Source organism: Hemitrygon akajei, chromosome 15 (assembly GCF_048418815.1).
Source record: "Hemitrygon akajei chromosome 15, sHemAka1.3, whole genome shotgun sequence".
NCBI classification, from domain to species: domain Eukaryota; kingdom Metazoa; phylum Chordata; class Chondrichthyes; order Myliobatiformes; family Dasyatidae; genus Hemitrygon; species Hemitrygon akajei.
This window is the reverse complement of record NC_133138.1, coordinates 16,590,654-16,604,749: the sequence shown is the minus strand read 5'-3', so window position 1 is coordinate 16,604,749 and position 14,096 is coordinate 16,590,654. Positions and strand designations below refer to the sequence as shown.

The 14,096-nt window shown below is 39.5% G+C and overlaps 1 protein-coding gene across 1 annotated transcript in view; it reads left to right on the top strand.

The window, feature by feature from the left end:
* The window catches only part of LOC140739190 (phospholipid-transporting ATPase VB-like), a 293,630-nt gene that overhangs the window by 202,670 nt on the left and 76,864 nt on the right, over positions 1–14,096 (top strand). The window contains exons 6-9 of the mRNA XM_073067239.1: positions 1,608–1,812; positions 9,718–9,803; positions 10,644–10,747; positions 12,391–12,522. Of these exons, the coding sequence (XP_072923340.1) occupies positions 1,608–1,812; positions 9,718–9,803; positions 10,644–10,747; positions 12,391–12,522 (527 nt within the window). The remainder of the gene's footprint in view (positions 1–1,607; positions 1,813–9,717; positions 9,804–10,643; positions 10,748–12,390; positions 12,523–14,096) is intronic.

Here is a 14,096-nt window from a genome sequence, read left to right as displayed (position 1 = left end):
ACACCTCAGACATCAGGCTTCTGAACTGGCATGGATAATTTCACTCACCTCAGCAAAATACAGACTCACTTTCAAGTCCTCTACAACTCATGTTACACTATATATAATATGCATATTTTTGTTTTCACCATTTGTCTTCTTTTGCACATTGGTTGTTTATCGGTCTTTATTATGTGTAGTTTTTCATAAATTATGTTGTATTTCTTTATTTTCCTGTAAATGCCTGCGAGAAAATTCTTATCAAAACTGTCTTATTAATTTATCTGATAGATGACACCTTTAACACTATAATTTTATCAAAATATCAGCTGAACTCACTGGCTTCTATTTCATGACAGTCTTTAACATGAGAATACTCTTTGAGCAGCTGTAAACTAGTAAAATGTTGAAAGCATTAGCCTAGATAATGCATATAAATTTTCAGTAGAGGATGAAACAAATGCATATCGATCCCAGGATACTACTGATACCAACTGACCTGATGTGACATTTGAAAGTGCAAACACGAGGAAATCTGCAGATGCTGGAAATTCAAACAACAACACACACAAAATGCTGGTGGAACACAGCAGGCCAGGCAGCATCTATAGGGAGAAGCACTGTCGATGTTTCTGGCCGAGACCCTTCGTCAGGAGGTCCTGATGAAGGGTCCTGACGAAGGGTCTCGGCTCGAAACGTCGACAGTGCTTCTCCTATAGATGCTGCCTGGCCTGCTGTGTTCCACCAGCATTTTGTGTGTGTTGTTGTTTGACATTTGAAAGTCTTGGTTTGTCTTCTATTAGAAGCTCACTTTCTGATGAGTGCTCACAGTCAAGGTCACAGTACTCATCTTTTACATTGTTTGACTCTAAAATCTATCATTTTTTAAAGCAATGACAGAAGTGAGTTATTTGAAGTATATTATCCAGCAAGAAGCTGATTACATTGGATACATCAGAAGCTGTTTTCGGATTGGAATTAAAGAAAATGCAAGTGGGAGAGCCCATCCAATTTAATGGGTATTCTGTTGACTGGCTAAGATTAAAAGTGATCCGAGAATATATGTATCTAGTTTATCTTTGCAACCAGACGATTGACTGGAATGTTGAATGGTCTGACTGCAAAGAAAGACTAGAATCCAGGTCATTGTCATCTCTTTTTAAGCACCCATCTAACAGTACTGTGTAGGACTAGGAAATCAAGGGGCAGAGCTGCCCACCTTCTAAGAATAGAGCATGCTAGAAGCATTCTGATAGTCTGAGAGCAGGAGTATAGAAATAAATAAAAGCAAGTTTTCATTAATATAAAAGAATAAGTATTTTTGTCTTTCTGGATGCTTTCTGACCAGCTGAAAGTTTCCATTATTTTTTCTGCTTTTGGGAATTTTTTTTGTAGATTTCTGAATAACTGCGGTATTTTACTTTTGGTACTTCTGTAAATGCCATTCAGTGGCTTTCAGAAGTATTTATCTACAGTTTTTTAAAAAATTATTAACTTCCTCAGACAATATTTTACTGTGCAATTACCAAGCTTCCAAAGGGAAAAGAGAAGCTTTAAGCTTGGGTATAGGAGAGAAGTTATTTTGTGTTAAAGCTTTTCATTAGCTGTCTACATGTTTTCTTCCACAGGAAACAGCACCAGTATGTTGAGAAATACTGGAAGGATGTTCATGTAGGTGACTTTGTGCAATTATCATGCAGTGAAATTATTCCAGCTGACATGGTCCTATTGCATTCATCAGAACAAAATGGAACCTGCTACATTGAGACTTCTAACCTTGATGGAGAAACAAATCTCAAGCAAAGATTAGTGGTCAAAGGATTTTCAAATCCCGTAAGTCACTGCTTCACTTCATGTTTTATTTGAATGTTGTTTTTCAGGAAATGTCATTTGGAGCATTTTCTAATGAAGTTTCTTAGAAAACTTTGTTCCTGATCACGTCCAAGATATCCTGAACTGGGAAGGAGAACAGCCAGAGGTCATGGTACATATTGATACCAATGACATAGGCAAGAAAAGGGAGGAGGTGCTGAAAGCAGACTGCAGTGTGTGTTCTTTACACGTACTCATAAAGAAACATATTTGGGAAGAACATAACTAGGACCTTTATTTAACAGCAAACAGCAACCACGTTTTAACATTCAAGCTTCTCAATCATTCTGTCATTTCTGCGCATGCTCCGAACTCTGTCTAATCACGTTCTGACACGTGAAATGTGATATCACCACATCTTCCTTTCCTTAAAAAGAAAAACAATTAGCAACATTAATCAAAACAAATGCATAATCTAACATGTCTCTATTAGTCTCTCTGGGGGTTTACGAACATGAGTAGACCTTCTAAGTGGTTCACACAGTTCTTGTGTTTCATTGTTATTTTGATGTTTTGTCTGGTCTGCATCAGTTAACGGAAACACTGAAGTTGGCTCCTTCTTGAGGTCTTTGCGATTTCTTCTTAACACTGCTCCTTCTGTTTGGACCATGTATGAACTGAGTTGTACTTCTTCAAGTACCGTAGCTTTCTGTGTCCATGTGTTCATTTTGTCTTCTATCCTCATTGATCTCCTTGGTGCAGTTCAGGGAATGGACGAGAACATCTGTCAAAGTATGTTTTTCTGCATTGCTTTGTGTTCATCTTTCCATCTTTTCACTTGTTCAACTCCCTCTGTTCTGAGGAGGCTCTCATCTATTGGCAGATTGGATCTCAAATGGCATCCCATCAAGAGCTGAGCAGGTGAAAATCCACATTCAAGTAGATTACTACGAAAAGCTAACAAAGCTTTATAAAAATCACCTCCACTATCTTTTGCTTTGTGCATCAGTTTCTTGATAATTCCTACTGACTTCTCAACTAATCCATTGGACTGAGGGGAAAATGGACTAGATGATGTATGAACAAAGCTCAATTCCTGAGCAAAATGTCTCATGCATTCACCATTGAATTGTGGACCATTGTCTGTGAAAACTTCATCAGGTACACCATGTCTGGAAAAAGCTGATTTCATGCATGTAATTATATTCTCTGCTGTTGTTCTGCTCAGACCACACACTTCAGGATACAAGGAGTAGTAATAGATAATCTTTGTTGGCAGTTACAAACAGATCAACGCCTACCTTTTGATAAGGTCTCTGAGGACTAGGATGTGGATGCAGTGGCTCTTTCGGGTTGCTAGGTTAGTATTTAAAGAATATTTGACAAGAGGACACCAATTCTGCAATTCCTTGACTCATCCTGGGCCAAAACATCACTTCCCACGCCCTTCTCTTACACTTTTCAATACCGAGGTGGCCTTCATGAATTTTCTCAAGCATTTCTTTACGGAGACTTTCAGGAATTACAATTCTGCTACCTTTGTACAATATCCCATCCACAACAGGAAGTTCTGATCCGTGGTTCCAATATTCTTGTACTTCTGAGTTACAGTCATGCTTATTATCCGGCCATCCATCCATCACCACTTGTATTAAGTGACTGAGAATTTTGTCCTTCTCTGTCTCAAAATGCAGCAGTTCCAACTTCTTGGGAGCAACAGGAACAGTCTCTATGATCACATCAACAAATGCCTGAACATCAACAGCATCCCTGTGACTGTCTTTTGTTGTTGGATCCACAGCTCTGGAAAGTGTGTCAGCCATGTACATGAATTTTCCAGGTGTGTATGAAACATTCAATGCTTGTCTTTGTAATTTGATCATCATTCGCTGAATCTGCAAAGGACAGTCGCTTAAAGGTTTGTGAAACAACGCAATCAAAGGCTTATAATCGGTTTCAACATCAATAGATTGCCCTGATACACACTGATGAAATCTCTTGCAAGCAAGCAGAATACAGAGCAATTCTTTTTCAATTTGGGCATACCTTGTTTCTGGATTGGATAATGAACGAGATGCATATGCCACTGGCAGCCATTCCTGATTATGTTTCTGGAGTAATACTGTCCCTAAGCCTGCTTGAGATGCATCACATGAGATTTTGATGGGTCTCTCAGCGTCATAGAATTTCAGCACACGTTCTTTAGTGAGCACTTTCTTGAGATTTTGCCATGCCTTCTCCTGTTCATGATTCCAGCTCCATTCGTTTTTCTTTTCTGTTAGCTGCCTCAATGGAGCAAGCTGTTCCCAAAGATTGGGAATGAATTTTCCCATGTAGTTGACCATTCCCATGAACCTTTGAACATCCTTTTTACATTGCGGTCTTGGCATGTTCTCAATAGCAGAAACCTTCAATGGATCAGGATGCACACCGTCATTGCTGATGATATCACTCACAAGGGTAAGTTCAGCCACTCCTCGCTGACATTTGTCTTCATTCAACTTCAGGTTTGCCTTTGCCTCTGAGTCCGGCGTCATGCTCTTGTTTAGATGATCCCCAAACAATAATATCGTCCATGGAAGTATCCACGCCCTCAATGTGCTCATATAGTATGTGAATGATTTTATGGTAAACTTAAGGAGCTCATGCAATTCCAAATGGAAGCCTAAGAAAACAATATCTGGCACAAGGAGTGTTAAAGGTACACAACTTTGAACTTGAATCATCTAGTTTAAGTTGCCAGAATCCAGAGGATGCATCTAATTTACTAAAGTACTTTGCATTAGCAAACTGTGACATAATTTCTTCACAAGTAGGCAATTTGAAATGCTCTCTTTTAATGGCTCGATTCAAGTCTCTTGGATCTAAGCAAATCTTCAGTTTTCCATTCTTCTTATCAACAATAACAAGCGAATTGACCCATTCAGTCAGTTCATCAATTTTTTGTATGACTCCTAGCCGTTCCATTCTGTCAAGCTCTGTTTTCATTTGATGACGTATTGCAAAAGGCACTTTTCTACACGGATGTACTACGGGTGGTGCTGTGTTGTCAATTTTAATCGTTTGCTCTCCTGGAAGACAACCAAGCCCTTTGACCAAGTCCTCATACTCTTTCATCAAGTCACTGTATTCTGACTTTGTGTCACTGTCCAGAACTAAGATTCTTTTCACCAAATTCAGTCTCTCACAGGCAGATAAACCCAATATTGACTGTACATTTTTAGGCATGACCACAAATGAAAGCACGTGCACCATATTTTTGTGTGATACTTTTGCCACACATGGTCCTTTAACTAGAATGTCTGCACCTGAATACCCAGTCACTTTTATATTTGTCTGATGTAACTTTGGTCTTGACTTGAATGCATTAAACTCAGATTCTGCAAGAACATTTACTTGTGCTCCAGCATCCAGTTTAAACAGAATATTACTTTGGTTCACTTGCAATGGAATAGTCCAGTCATTCTTACTTTGTTTTCACAAAGCACATTTATGCACATTTACATTTATGTAAAACTCCTCACATTCATTTTCAAGCACTGCATTTACGTGTTTTATTTCCTTTCTACTTCTGCAACAGCGTAAAAAATGATTACTCTTACCACAGTTGTTGCACATTTTCTGATACGCTGGACACATTTTAGGTCAGTGCTGCCACCCACAGCAATCACAAAGTTTTTTTCTTTTGGATGACATCTTGCTCTCCATCAGTTTCGTTGTCGCTTCATTATTTTTTCTAATATGCTTTACAGCGTCTATGCTGCCATTCTCGATTAAAAAGCTGTGACATCACGGTCTCCAAAGCTTTGCAGGGTGCCACAGCTTTTTCCAAATCCAAATCTTGTTCTAACAGTCTTTCTCTCAGACCATTATCCAGAATTCTGTCTTTAATGAGAGAGTCTGTAAGCTCTGCAAACTCACATGTTTTACTGTGATTTCTCAATTCTGTAACAAATTGATCAATTGTTTGACCAGCCTTCTGCTTGCATGTGAAGAATTTGTACCATTCATATGTCACATTGCGCTTCGGTAGACAAAACGCTTCAAAGTTGTCGATTATCACTTTAAGATTCAAATTATCTCCATTCTCAAAAGTAAAATGGTTATATACCCCAACTGTGTCGTCCCCAATCATGTGGAGTAGAATTGCAGCTTTTGTTTTGTCCATTTTATTATCTGCTCTGATCGCCGATAAATAAATTTCAAAATGCTGTTTAAATCTTTTCCAGTTTTCATCAACATTTCCAGTGAGCTGAAGCATTGATGGGGGTTTGCAAAACTTCCATTCTTAAAGCTATTAACAAACAATGAAAAAGTTTGCGCTCTTTTTTCTCAATTATCTTTGCTTCTCCCATGTTAGCAAAACAAATTATTCTTCCAGACCGACTTCAGACACCATGTTGTGTTCTTTACACGTACCGTGGGTTACTCATAAAGACACATATTCTGGAAGAACATAACTAGAACTTTTAGGTAACAGCAAACAGCAACCATATTTTAACATATAAGCTTCTCGATCATTCTGTCATTTCTGCGCATGCTCCGAACTCTGTCTAATCACGTTCTGGCATCTGTCACATGATACCACCACATACAGGGAGTTAGGAAGGAAGTTGAGAAGCAGGACCACAGAGGTAGTCATCTTGGGATTACTGCTTGTGACACGCGACAGTGAGTATAGGAATAGAATGAAGTGGAGGATAAATGCATGGCTGAGGGATTGGAACAGGGAGCAGGGATTCAGATTCCTGGATCATTTGGACCTCTTTTGGTGCAGGAATGACCTGTACAAAAAGGGCAGGTTGTACTTGAATCCTAGGGGGACCAATATCCTGGCGGGGAGGTTTGCTAAGGTATTTGGGGAGAGTTTAAACTAGGATTGCTGGGTGGTGGGAACCAAACTGAAGAGACGGAGGAAGAGACAGTTAGCTCACAAATAAAGAAAGCTAGGACACAGTGCGAGAGGGAGGATAGGCAGGTGATAGAGAAGGAATGCGCTCAGACCGATGGTTTGAGATGTGTCTATTTTAATGGCAGGAGTATTATGAACAAAGCAGATGACCTTAGGGCATAGATCAGTACTTGGAGCTGTGATGTTGTGGCCATTACAGAGACTTGGATGGCTCAGGGGCAGGAATGGTTACTTTGAATGCCAGGCATTAGATGTTTCAGAAGGGACAGGGAGGAAGGCAAAAGAGGTGGGAGCATGGCACTGTTGATCAGAGATAGTGTCACGGCTGCAGAAAAGAAGAAAGAGATGAAGGGATTGACTTTGGAATCTCTAGGGGTGGAAGTTAGGAACAGGAAAGGGTCAATAACTCTACTGGGTGTCTTTTTATAGACCACCCAATAGTAACAGGGACATCGAGGAGCAGATAGGGAGACAGATTTGGGAAAGGTGTAATAATAACAGAGTTGTTGTGGTGGGAGATTTTAATTTCCCAAATATTGATTGGCATCTCCCTAGAGCAAGGGTTTAGATGGGGTGAAGTTTGTTAAGTGTGTTCAAGAAAGTTTCTTGATACAGTATGTAGATAAGCCTACAAAGAAGAGAGGCTGTACTTGATCTGGTATTGGGAAATGAACCTGGTAAGGTGTCAGATCTCTCAGTGGGAGAGCATTTTGGAGATAGTGATCACTATCTCCTTTACCCTAGCATTGGAGAGGGATAGGAACAGACAAGTTGGGAAAGAGTTTAGTTGGAGTAAGGAGAAATATGAGGCTACCAGGCAGGAACTTGGAAGCATAAATTGAAAACACATGTTCTCAAGAAAATGTACAGAAGAAATGTGGCAAATGTTCAGGAGATATTTGCGTGGAGTTCTGCGCAGGTACTTTCCAATGAGATGTGGTGTACAAAGGCCGTTTTAAATCTAGTCAAGAAGAAAAGAAGAGCTTACGAGAGGTTCAAAAATCTAGGTAATGATGGAGAGCTAGAAGATTATAAGGCAAGCGGAAAGGAGCTCAAAAAGAAATTAGGAGAGCCAGAAGGAGCAAAAGATTAAAGCATGAGAGAATAGGACCAATCAAGTGTGACAGTGGAAAAGTGTGTATGGAACCAGAGGAGATAGCAGAGGTACTTAATAAGTATTTTGATTCAGTATTCACTACGGAAAAGGATCTTGGTGATTGTAGGGATGACTTACAGTAGACTGAAAAGCTTGAGCATGTAAATATTAAGAAAGAGGATGTGCAGGAGATTTTGGAAAGCATCAAGTTAGATATGTCACCGGGACTGGATGAGATGTACCCTAGGCTACTGTAGGGTACATCTGAGCCTCTGGCGATAATCTTTGCATCATCAGTGGGGACAGGAGAGATTCTGGAGGATTGGAGGGTTGCGGATATTGTTCTATTATTCAAGAAAGGGAGTAGAGATAGCCCAGGAAATTATAGACCAATGAGTCTTACTTCAGTGATTGGTAATTTGTTGGAAAAGATCCTGAGAGGAGGGATTTATGAACATTTGGAGAGACATGATATGATTAGGAATAGTCAGCATAGCTTTGTGAAAGGTAGGTCATGCCTTACAAGTCTGACTGAATTTTTTGAGGATGTGACTAAATACATTGGTGATGGTAGAGCAGTAGATGTAGTGTATATGGATTTCAGCAAGGCATTTGACAAGGTACCCCATGCAAGGCTTATTAAGAAAGTAAAGAGGCACGGGATCCAAGGGGACATTGCTTTGTGGATCCAGAAATGTGGTTGTATTCAGGTCATATTCTGCATGGAGATCGGTGACCAGTGGTGTGCCTCAGGGATCTGTTCTGGGACCTCTACTCTTCATGATTTTTGTAACTGACCTGGATGAAGAAGTGGAGGGATGGGTTAGTAAATTTGCTGATGACACAAAGGTTGGAGGTGTTGTGGATAGTGTGGAGGGCTGTCAGATGTTACAGTGGGGAATTGATAGGATGCAAAAATGGGCTGAGATGTGGCAGATGGAGTTCAATCCAGATAAAAGTGAGGCAGTTCATTTTGGTAGGTCAAATATGGTGGCAGAATATAGTATTATTGGTAAGACTCTTGGCAGTGTGGAGGATCAGAGGGATCTTGGGGTCTGAGTCCATAGGACACTCAAAGCTGCTGCACAGGTTGACACTGTGGTTAAGAAAGCATATGGTGCATTGGCCTTCTCCAATTATGGGATTGAGTTTAGGAGCCGAGAGGTAATGTTGCAGCTATGTAGGACCCTGGTTAGATCCCACTTGGAGTATTGTGCTCAATTCTGGTCACCTCACTACAGGAAGGATGTGGAAGCCAGAGAAAGGGTGCAGAGGAGATTTACAAGGATGTTTCCTGGATTGGGGAGCATGTCTTATGAGAATAGGTTGAGTGAACATAGCCTTTTCTCCTTGGAGCAAAGGAAGATAAGAGGTGACCTGATAGAGGTGTATAAGATAATGAGAGGTATTGATCATATGGATAGTCAGAGGCTTTTTCCCACGGCTGAAATGGCTAGCACGAGAGTGCACAGTTTTCAGGTGCTTGGAAGTAGGTACAGAGGAGATATCAGGTGTAAGTTTTTTTTTACACAGAGAGTGATGACTACATCGAATGGACTGCAGACGACGGTGATGGAGTCGGATAAGATAGGGTCATTTAAGAGACTCCTGGACAGGTATATGGAGCTCAGAAAAATAGAGGGCTATGAGTAACCCTAGGTAATTTCTCAGTTAAGGACATGTTAGGCACAGCTTTATGGGCTGAAGGACTTGTATTGTGCTGTAGGTTTTCTATGTTTCTATGTTTATAAACATTTAGTTTTTACCAATGGTGTGGGTGCATGATTTATATTAGAATGACATTATTTATGCATTATTTAAAATTAAACTGTTAATAGATCTGTTGACCATTAGAAAATGTAATGTTTAAGCTGCTATTCAGTTTAGCTAATTCTCATAATGTTAAGTTTTTTTTTAGGGTTCTGGCTTTGAGCCATTGAAATTCAGCAACAATATAATCTGTGAAAATCCCAACAATGATATCAATAAATTTAAAGGCTTTATGTAAGTATGAAAGATCTTCTGCATTTGTATTTTCATCTTCACAACATTTAGAATTTTTAGAATTTACTGAGATGTCATAGATCTCACAAATCTGTTGATGCCATTTATTGCTCTGGAAACAACCCATATCAAATTCTGGACCTAGTGAGACACTTTTTCCTCAATAGCGACTTTATCTGATCACCAGAAAGAGATATGCAATTCATCCCTTTGCAAAAACAGAAAGAATAATAGAACACACATCTCTGGAATTTATCAGGCAAAAAGCTGCTGATTGCTCAAGTATTACTGTAAGTTCAAGGGAGATGGGTATTTGTTCCTCAAAGAGGAAGGATTGAATTCCAACAACATGGCTTCAGAGTTTTGTTGATAGACTCTTTAGAGTGCATACATTCGGCTCACAGCTTATTGAGAACTGTAGACAAGTAGCATACCAAACAGAAGTCAAGAGCATATTGGGTTAAAAATAGTTGTAAAACTTCTAGTCACACTTTACACATCTGTTAGGTTTGAGCTATTAGCCAATTATATCACACTCGCTGAAAAGGAAGAGGATATTTAAGAAGAGCCAATGTGTCTGGTGATCCTCATTGATAGCTTAGCCTGACATATTTTGACTTACACAAACTATTTGCTACAAAGCAGCAGCAATACATTATACAAACTAAAAAAGATGGATTTAAACTTTTTAAGCCTTGCATTTAAAAGCATGCATTTGTAAACATAGATTTGTTTCTAAATACTCACATTTAAATGTTTGTGTCAATAAGTGTAATTTTCATAAAAGAATAACATTGATTTTTAAAGTATAATTTTAGCCATTGATTGGTTTGATTGCAGAGATACATCTAATGAAAAGATTGGTATTGATAAAGACAATCTCTTGCTTCGAGGCTGCACCATCCGAAGTACATCTGTTACTGTGGGAATAGTGGTATATGCAGGTATGCAGTGTGGGTTATTTATTATTCCCATGAATTTGGTCTCTTGACTTTATTTGGATGAAGTGGGATAATCATTAATCAAAAGGCAGCATTAAAAAGAAAACTGTGGCTTAGTTTGTTTAGCAGCAAAGAGCCTCTGCCTGTCTTTGAAAAAAAGACTAGATTTTTATTTCAGAATATGGAACCAAAGAAGACAAAATCTTCCCTTAATTTCAGGTTCATTTTTAGTACTCATGGTGTGCAAAATAATAGTTCAGAGAAAGTGAGTTCAATGGAAGTTTGAATATAAAAGTAAGAATTCTAGCAGCTGTTGGAAATGAAAGGCTTGGAGACATCAGACAACGAAATATGTGTATGAAAGGGCTGAACATAAGGGTTGGCGTCATTATGAGCTGTGCCATGTGATGTGGGATATCATGCTGTTTCCATGACCATTATTGTTCTTGGCAGATTTTTTTACAGAAGTAGTTTGCCATTGCCTTCTTCTTGGCAGTGTCTTTACAAGACCGGTGATCCAGCCACTTATCAATACTCTTCAGCTTGGCATCAGTGGTCACACAACCAGGACATGTGATATGCAATAGCTGCTCAAATGACTATCCCTCCACCTTGCTCAGAGGTGTCCTGCAGGCTAGCAGACGGAAGGACTGCCTTACACCTCCTTTGGCAGAGAGGCAACTCCACCCCAGCACCTAGAACATAAGGGTACCACTCATAAGACCCCAATTCCAGGGAAGGAAGCCCACTATCAACACTCAGGGTGGCAATAAGTGACGTCAATCTCACACCAACACAGCTGACAATTATCTTCCACCTTAAATGGATGAACTGCAGGTCAAATGGATTTAGGCAAAAAATGCCAGTACTGCCAAGAACAGCTCACATCCTGAAACAGAACTTGTATATATGAGTGATTGATTTCATCTGACCCTGCAATGCCACTTTTTTTACGAGACACATTTTTTCAAAGAGGCAAACTATAAATGCTCAGAACTAGACTTTGGCTTTAATACAAGAAATGTTGCCACAGTCCTTGAAACATCATCTGGCTTTTAATATAATTGGTCACAGTGCTGTTGTATACGCTGCCAGAATCCAGCAAATACTGAAGTGTCCAGCAGATCAGTCAAGAAGTGCAGGTTGATGTTTCTGGTCCATCGACATCCTGATTTTTGATGACACTATCATCTAGGCTTATTTTTTCAAGAGTTGCATGGACTAGTACAGCCTTCAGCATGTTCTCCCTTATTGACAGAAATTTGAATAAAGAATGAAGTTTTGTTTCAGCACATTATCTGCTATACTATCTGACATGCTTTGCAGAGGTCAGGGTACCCCTTTAGGCAAAGCAAAGATTCTGTAGCTCAGGAGAGCATGAAAACTACTTTGAAAAGACAATGGAAGTGACAACAGTTGTATTGTTGTGTACTTACAATAAATGTATGAATTGAAAAAGTCAGCATCTTGTATTCCAATGCAATCTCCCATTGAATTAATATTTAACATAAATAACTGGGATGGTAAGATTTTAACTGATCAGAAGCTTTAAGGTGATTTCTATTGTACAGGCTACAGATGAATTATTGTCTAAGGTGGTGAAATGGACGAGGGTTTTCAACCATTTTTTAATATGCATGTTTCAGGCCATGAGACCAAAGCAATGCTTAATAATAATGGAGCTCGCTACAAGCACAGTAAGTTGGAGAGAAAAATGAACACGGATGTCATATACTGTTTGATTCTACTGCTGATTATGTGTGGCATAGGAGCGATAGGTAAGATGTTCCAGTGTACCACCCTTCACCTTCGTAGCTGCAAATGGACTGGTTTAATAAGGTTAAAGTTATTGAAATAAATTAAACCTAGTTACTATGCTGAGTGATCTATTTCCAGTAGGAATGTGACTATGCAGAGTGACAAGTTGGATTGTTCTTTACTATAATTATAGATAGAAGTCTGAGTTAACGCATTAAATAACTTGTGTCAATGGAGCAAGGAAATTACATGCTCATTTGCCTGGATCTTTAACAGTTAATCTTCTTAAAATATTTATTTAATTTTATTTTTCTTGTAATTGTCAAGAACTACACTATTGATAATGATGAGTTTAAATAAGGAAGTTCGGCAAAATAGATTGCAAAATGTGAAAAAAAATTAGCATTTTTATATTGAGGCAGATTGCAGACATTCAATATTTATCAAGAACAATTTAAAGCCTACTGAAATAAGTATATTTGCTTGGTTATCTACCTTGTTGGTTATATTCCATTACATTTGTTCAAATGTGCAGAATAAATCTCATTTTAAAGAAATTCAGTGTGTCAGAATGCTTCCAGTGCCAGAGTAATTCAGCCTCCTTAGTCTGTCAATGAGGACTGATCTGCGAATGAGTACACATCATTCCATGTCCTAATACTGTCACTGAAAAGATTTGATTTGAAGGGGCAAAGAAATCTTCAGAGAAGATGGAATAATACCTCATTCATATTGCTTTGATGCATATTGGTAATGTTTTGACACTCAGACCAGCTAAATAGACAGCAATGACAGACGCTATGGCAAATTGCTTGTGTTCCATGTATTTGTGGAATGCATGTGTGATTGGTAAGGTTACTATTAATTGCGGAGGTAGTAGGAAGCCACTTCATAACTTTTTGAATGCATTCTCACAATGTCATTGGGGCGTTGGGGGGGGGGCGGTGTGGTGGCAGTTCCAGGATTTAGATTCTATGACAAAGAAAAGAGGGCAATATATTTCCATGCCAGTTTATCATGTGATTTTGGGGGGAATCTGCTGGTGATGGTGTTCCCTTGCATTTGGTGGTGGGTCTCATCAGCAAGAATGATGAGTCAGCTTACAGAGAGGAGGTACAGCGGCTAACGGACTGGTGCAGAGCCAACAACCTGTCTCTTAATGTGAACAAAACAAAAGAGATGGTTGTTGACTTCAGGAGGGCACGGAGCAACCACTCCCCACTGAACGTCGACGGCTCCTCAGTAGCCGTAAAGAGCACCAAATTTCTTGGTGTTCACCTGACGGAGGATCTTACCTGGTAACTCAACACCAGCTCCATAGCAAAGAAAGCCCATCAGCGTCTTTACTTTCTGCGAAGGTTGAATAAAGTCCATCTCCCACCCCCCATCCTCATCACATTCTACAGGGGTTGTATTGAGAGCATCCTGAGCAGCTGCATCACTGCCTGGTTTGGAAATTGCACCATCTCGGATCGCAAGACCCTGCAGCGGATAGTGAGGTCAGCTGAGAAGATCATCGGGGTCTCTCTTCCCGCCATTACGGACATTTACACTACACGCCACATCCGCAAAGGAAACAGCATTATGAAGGACC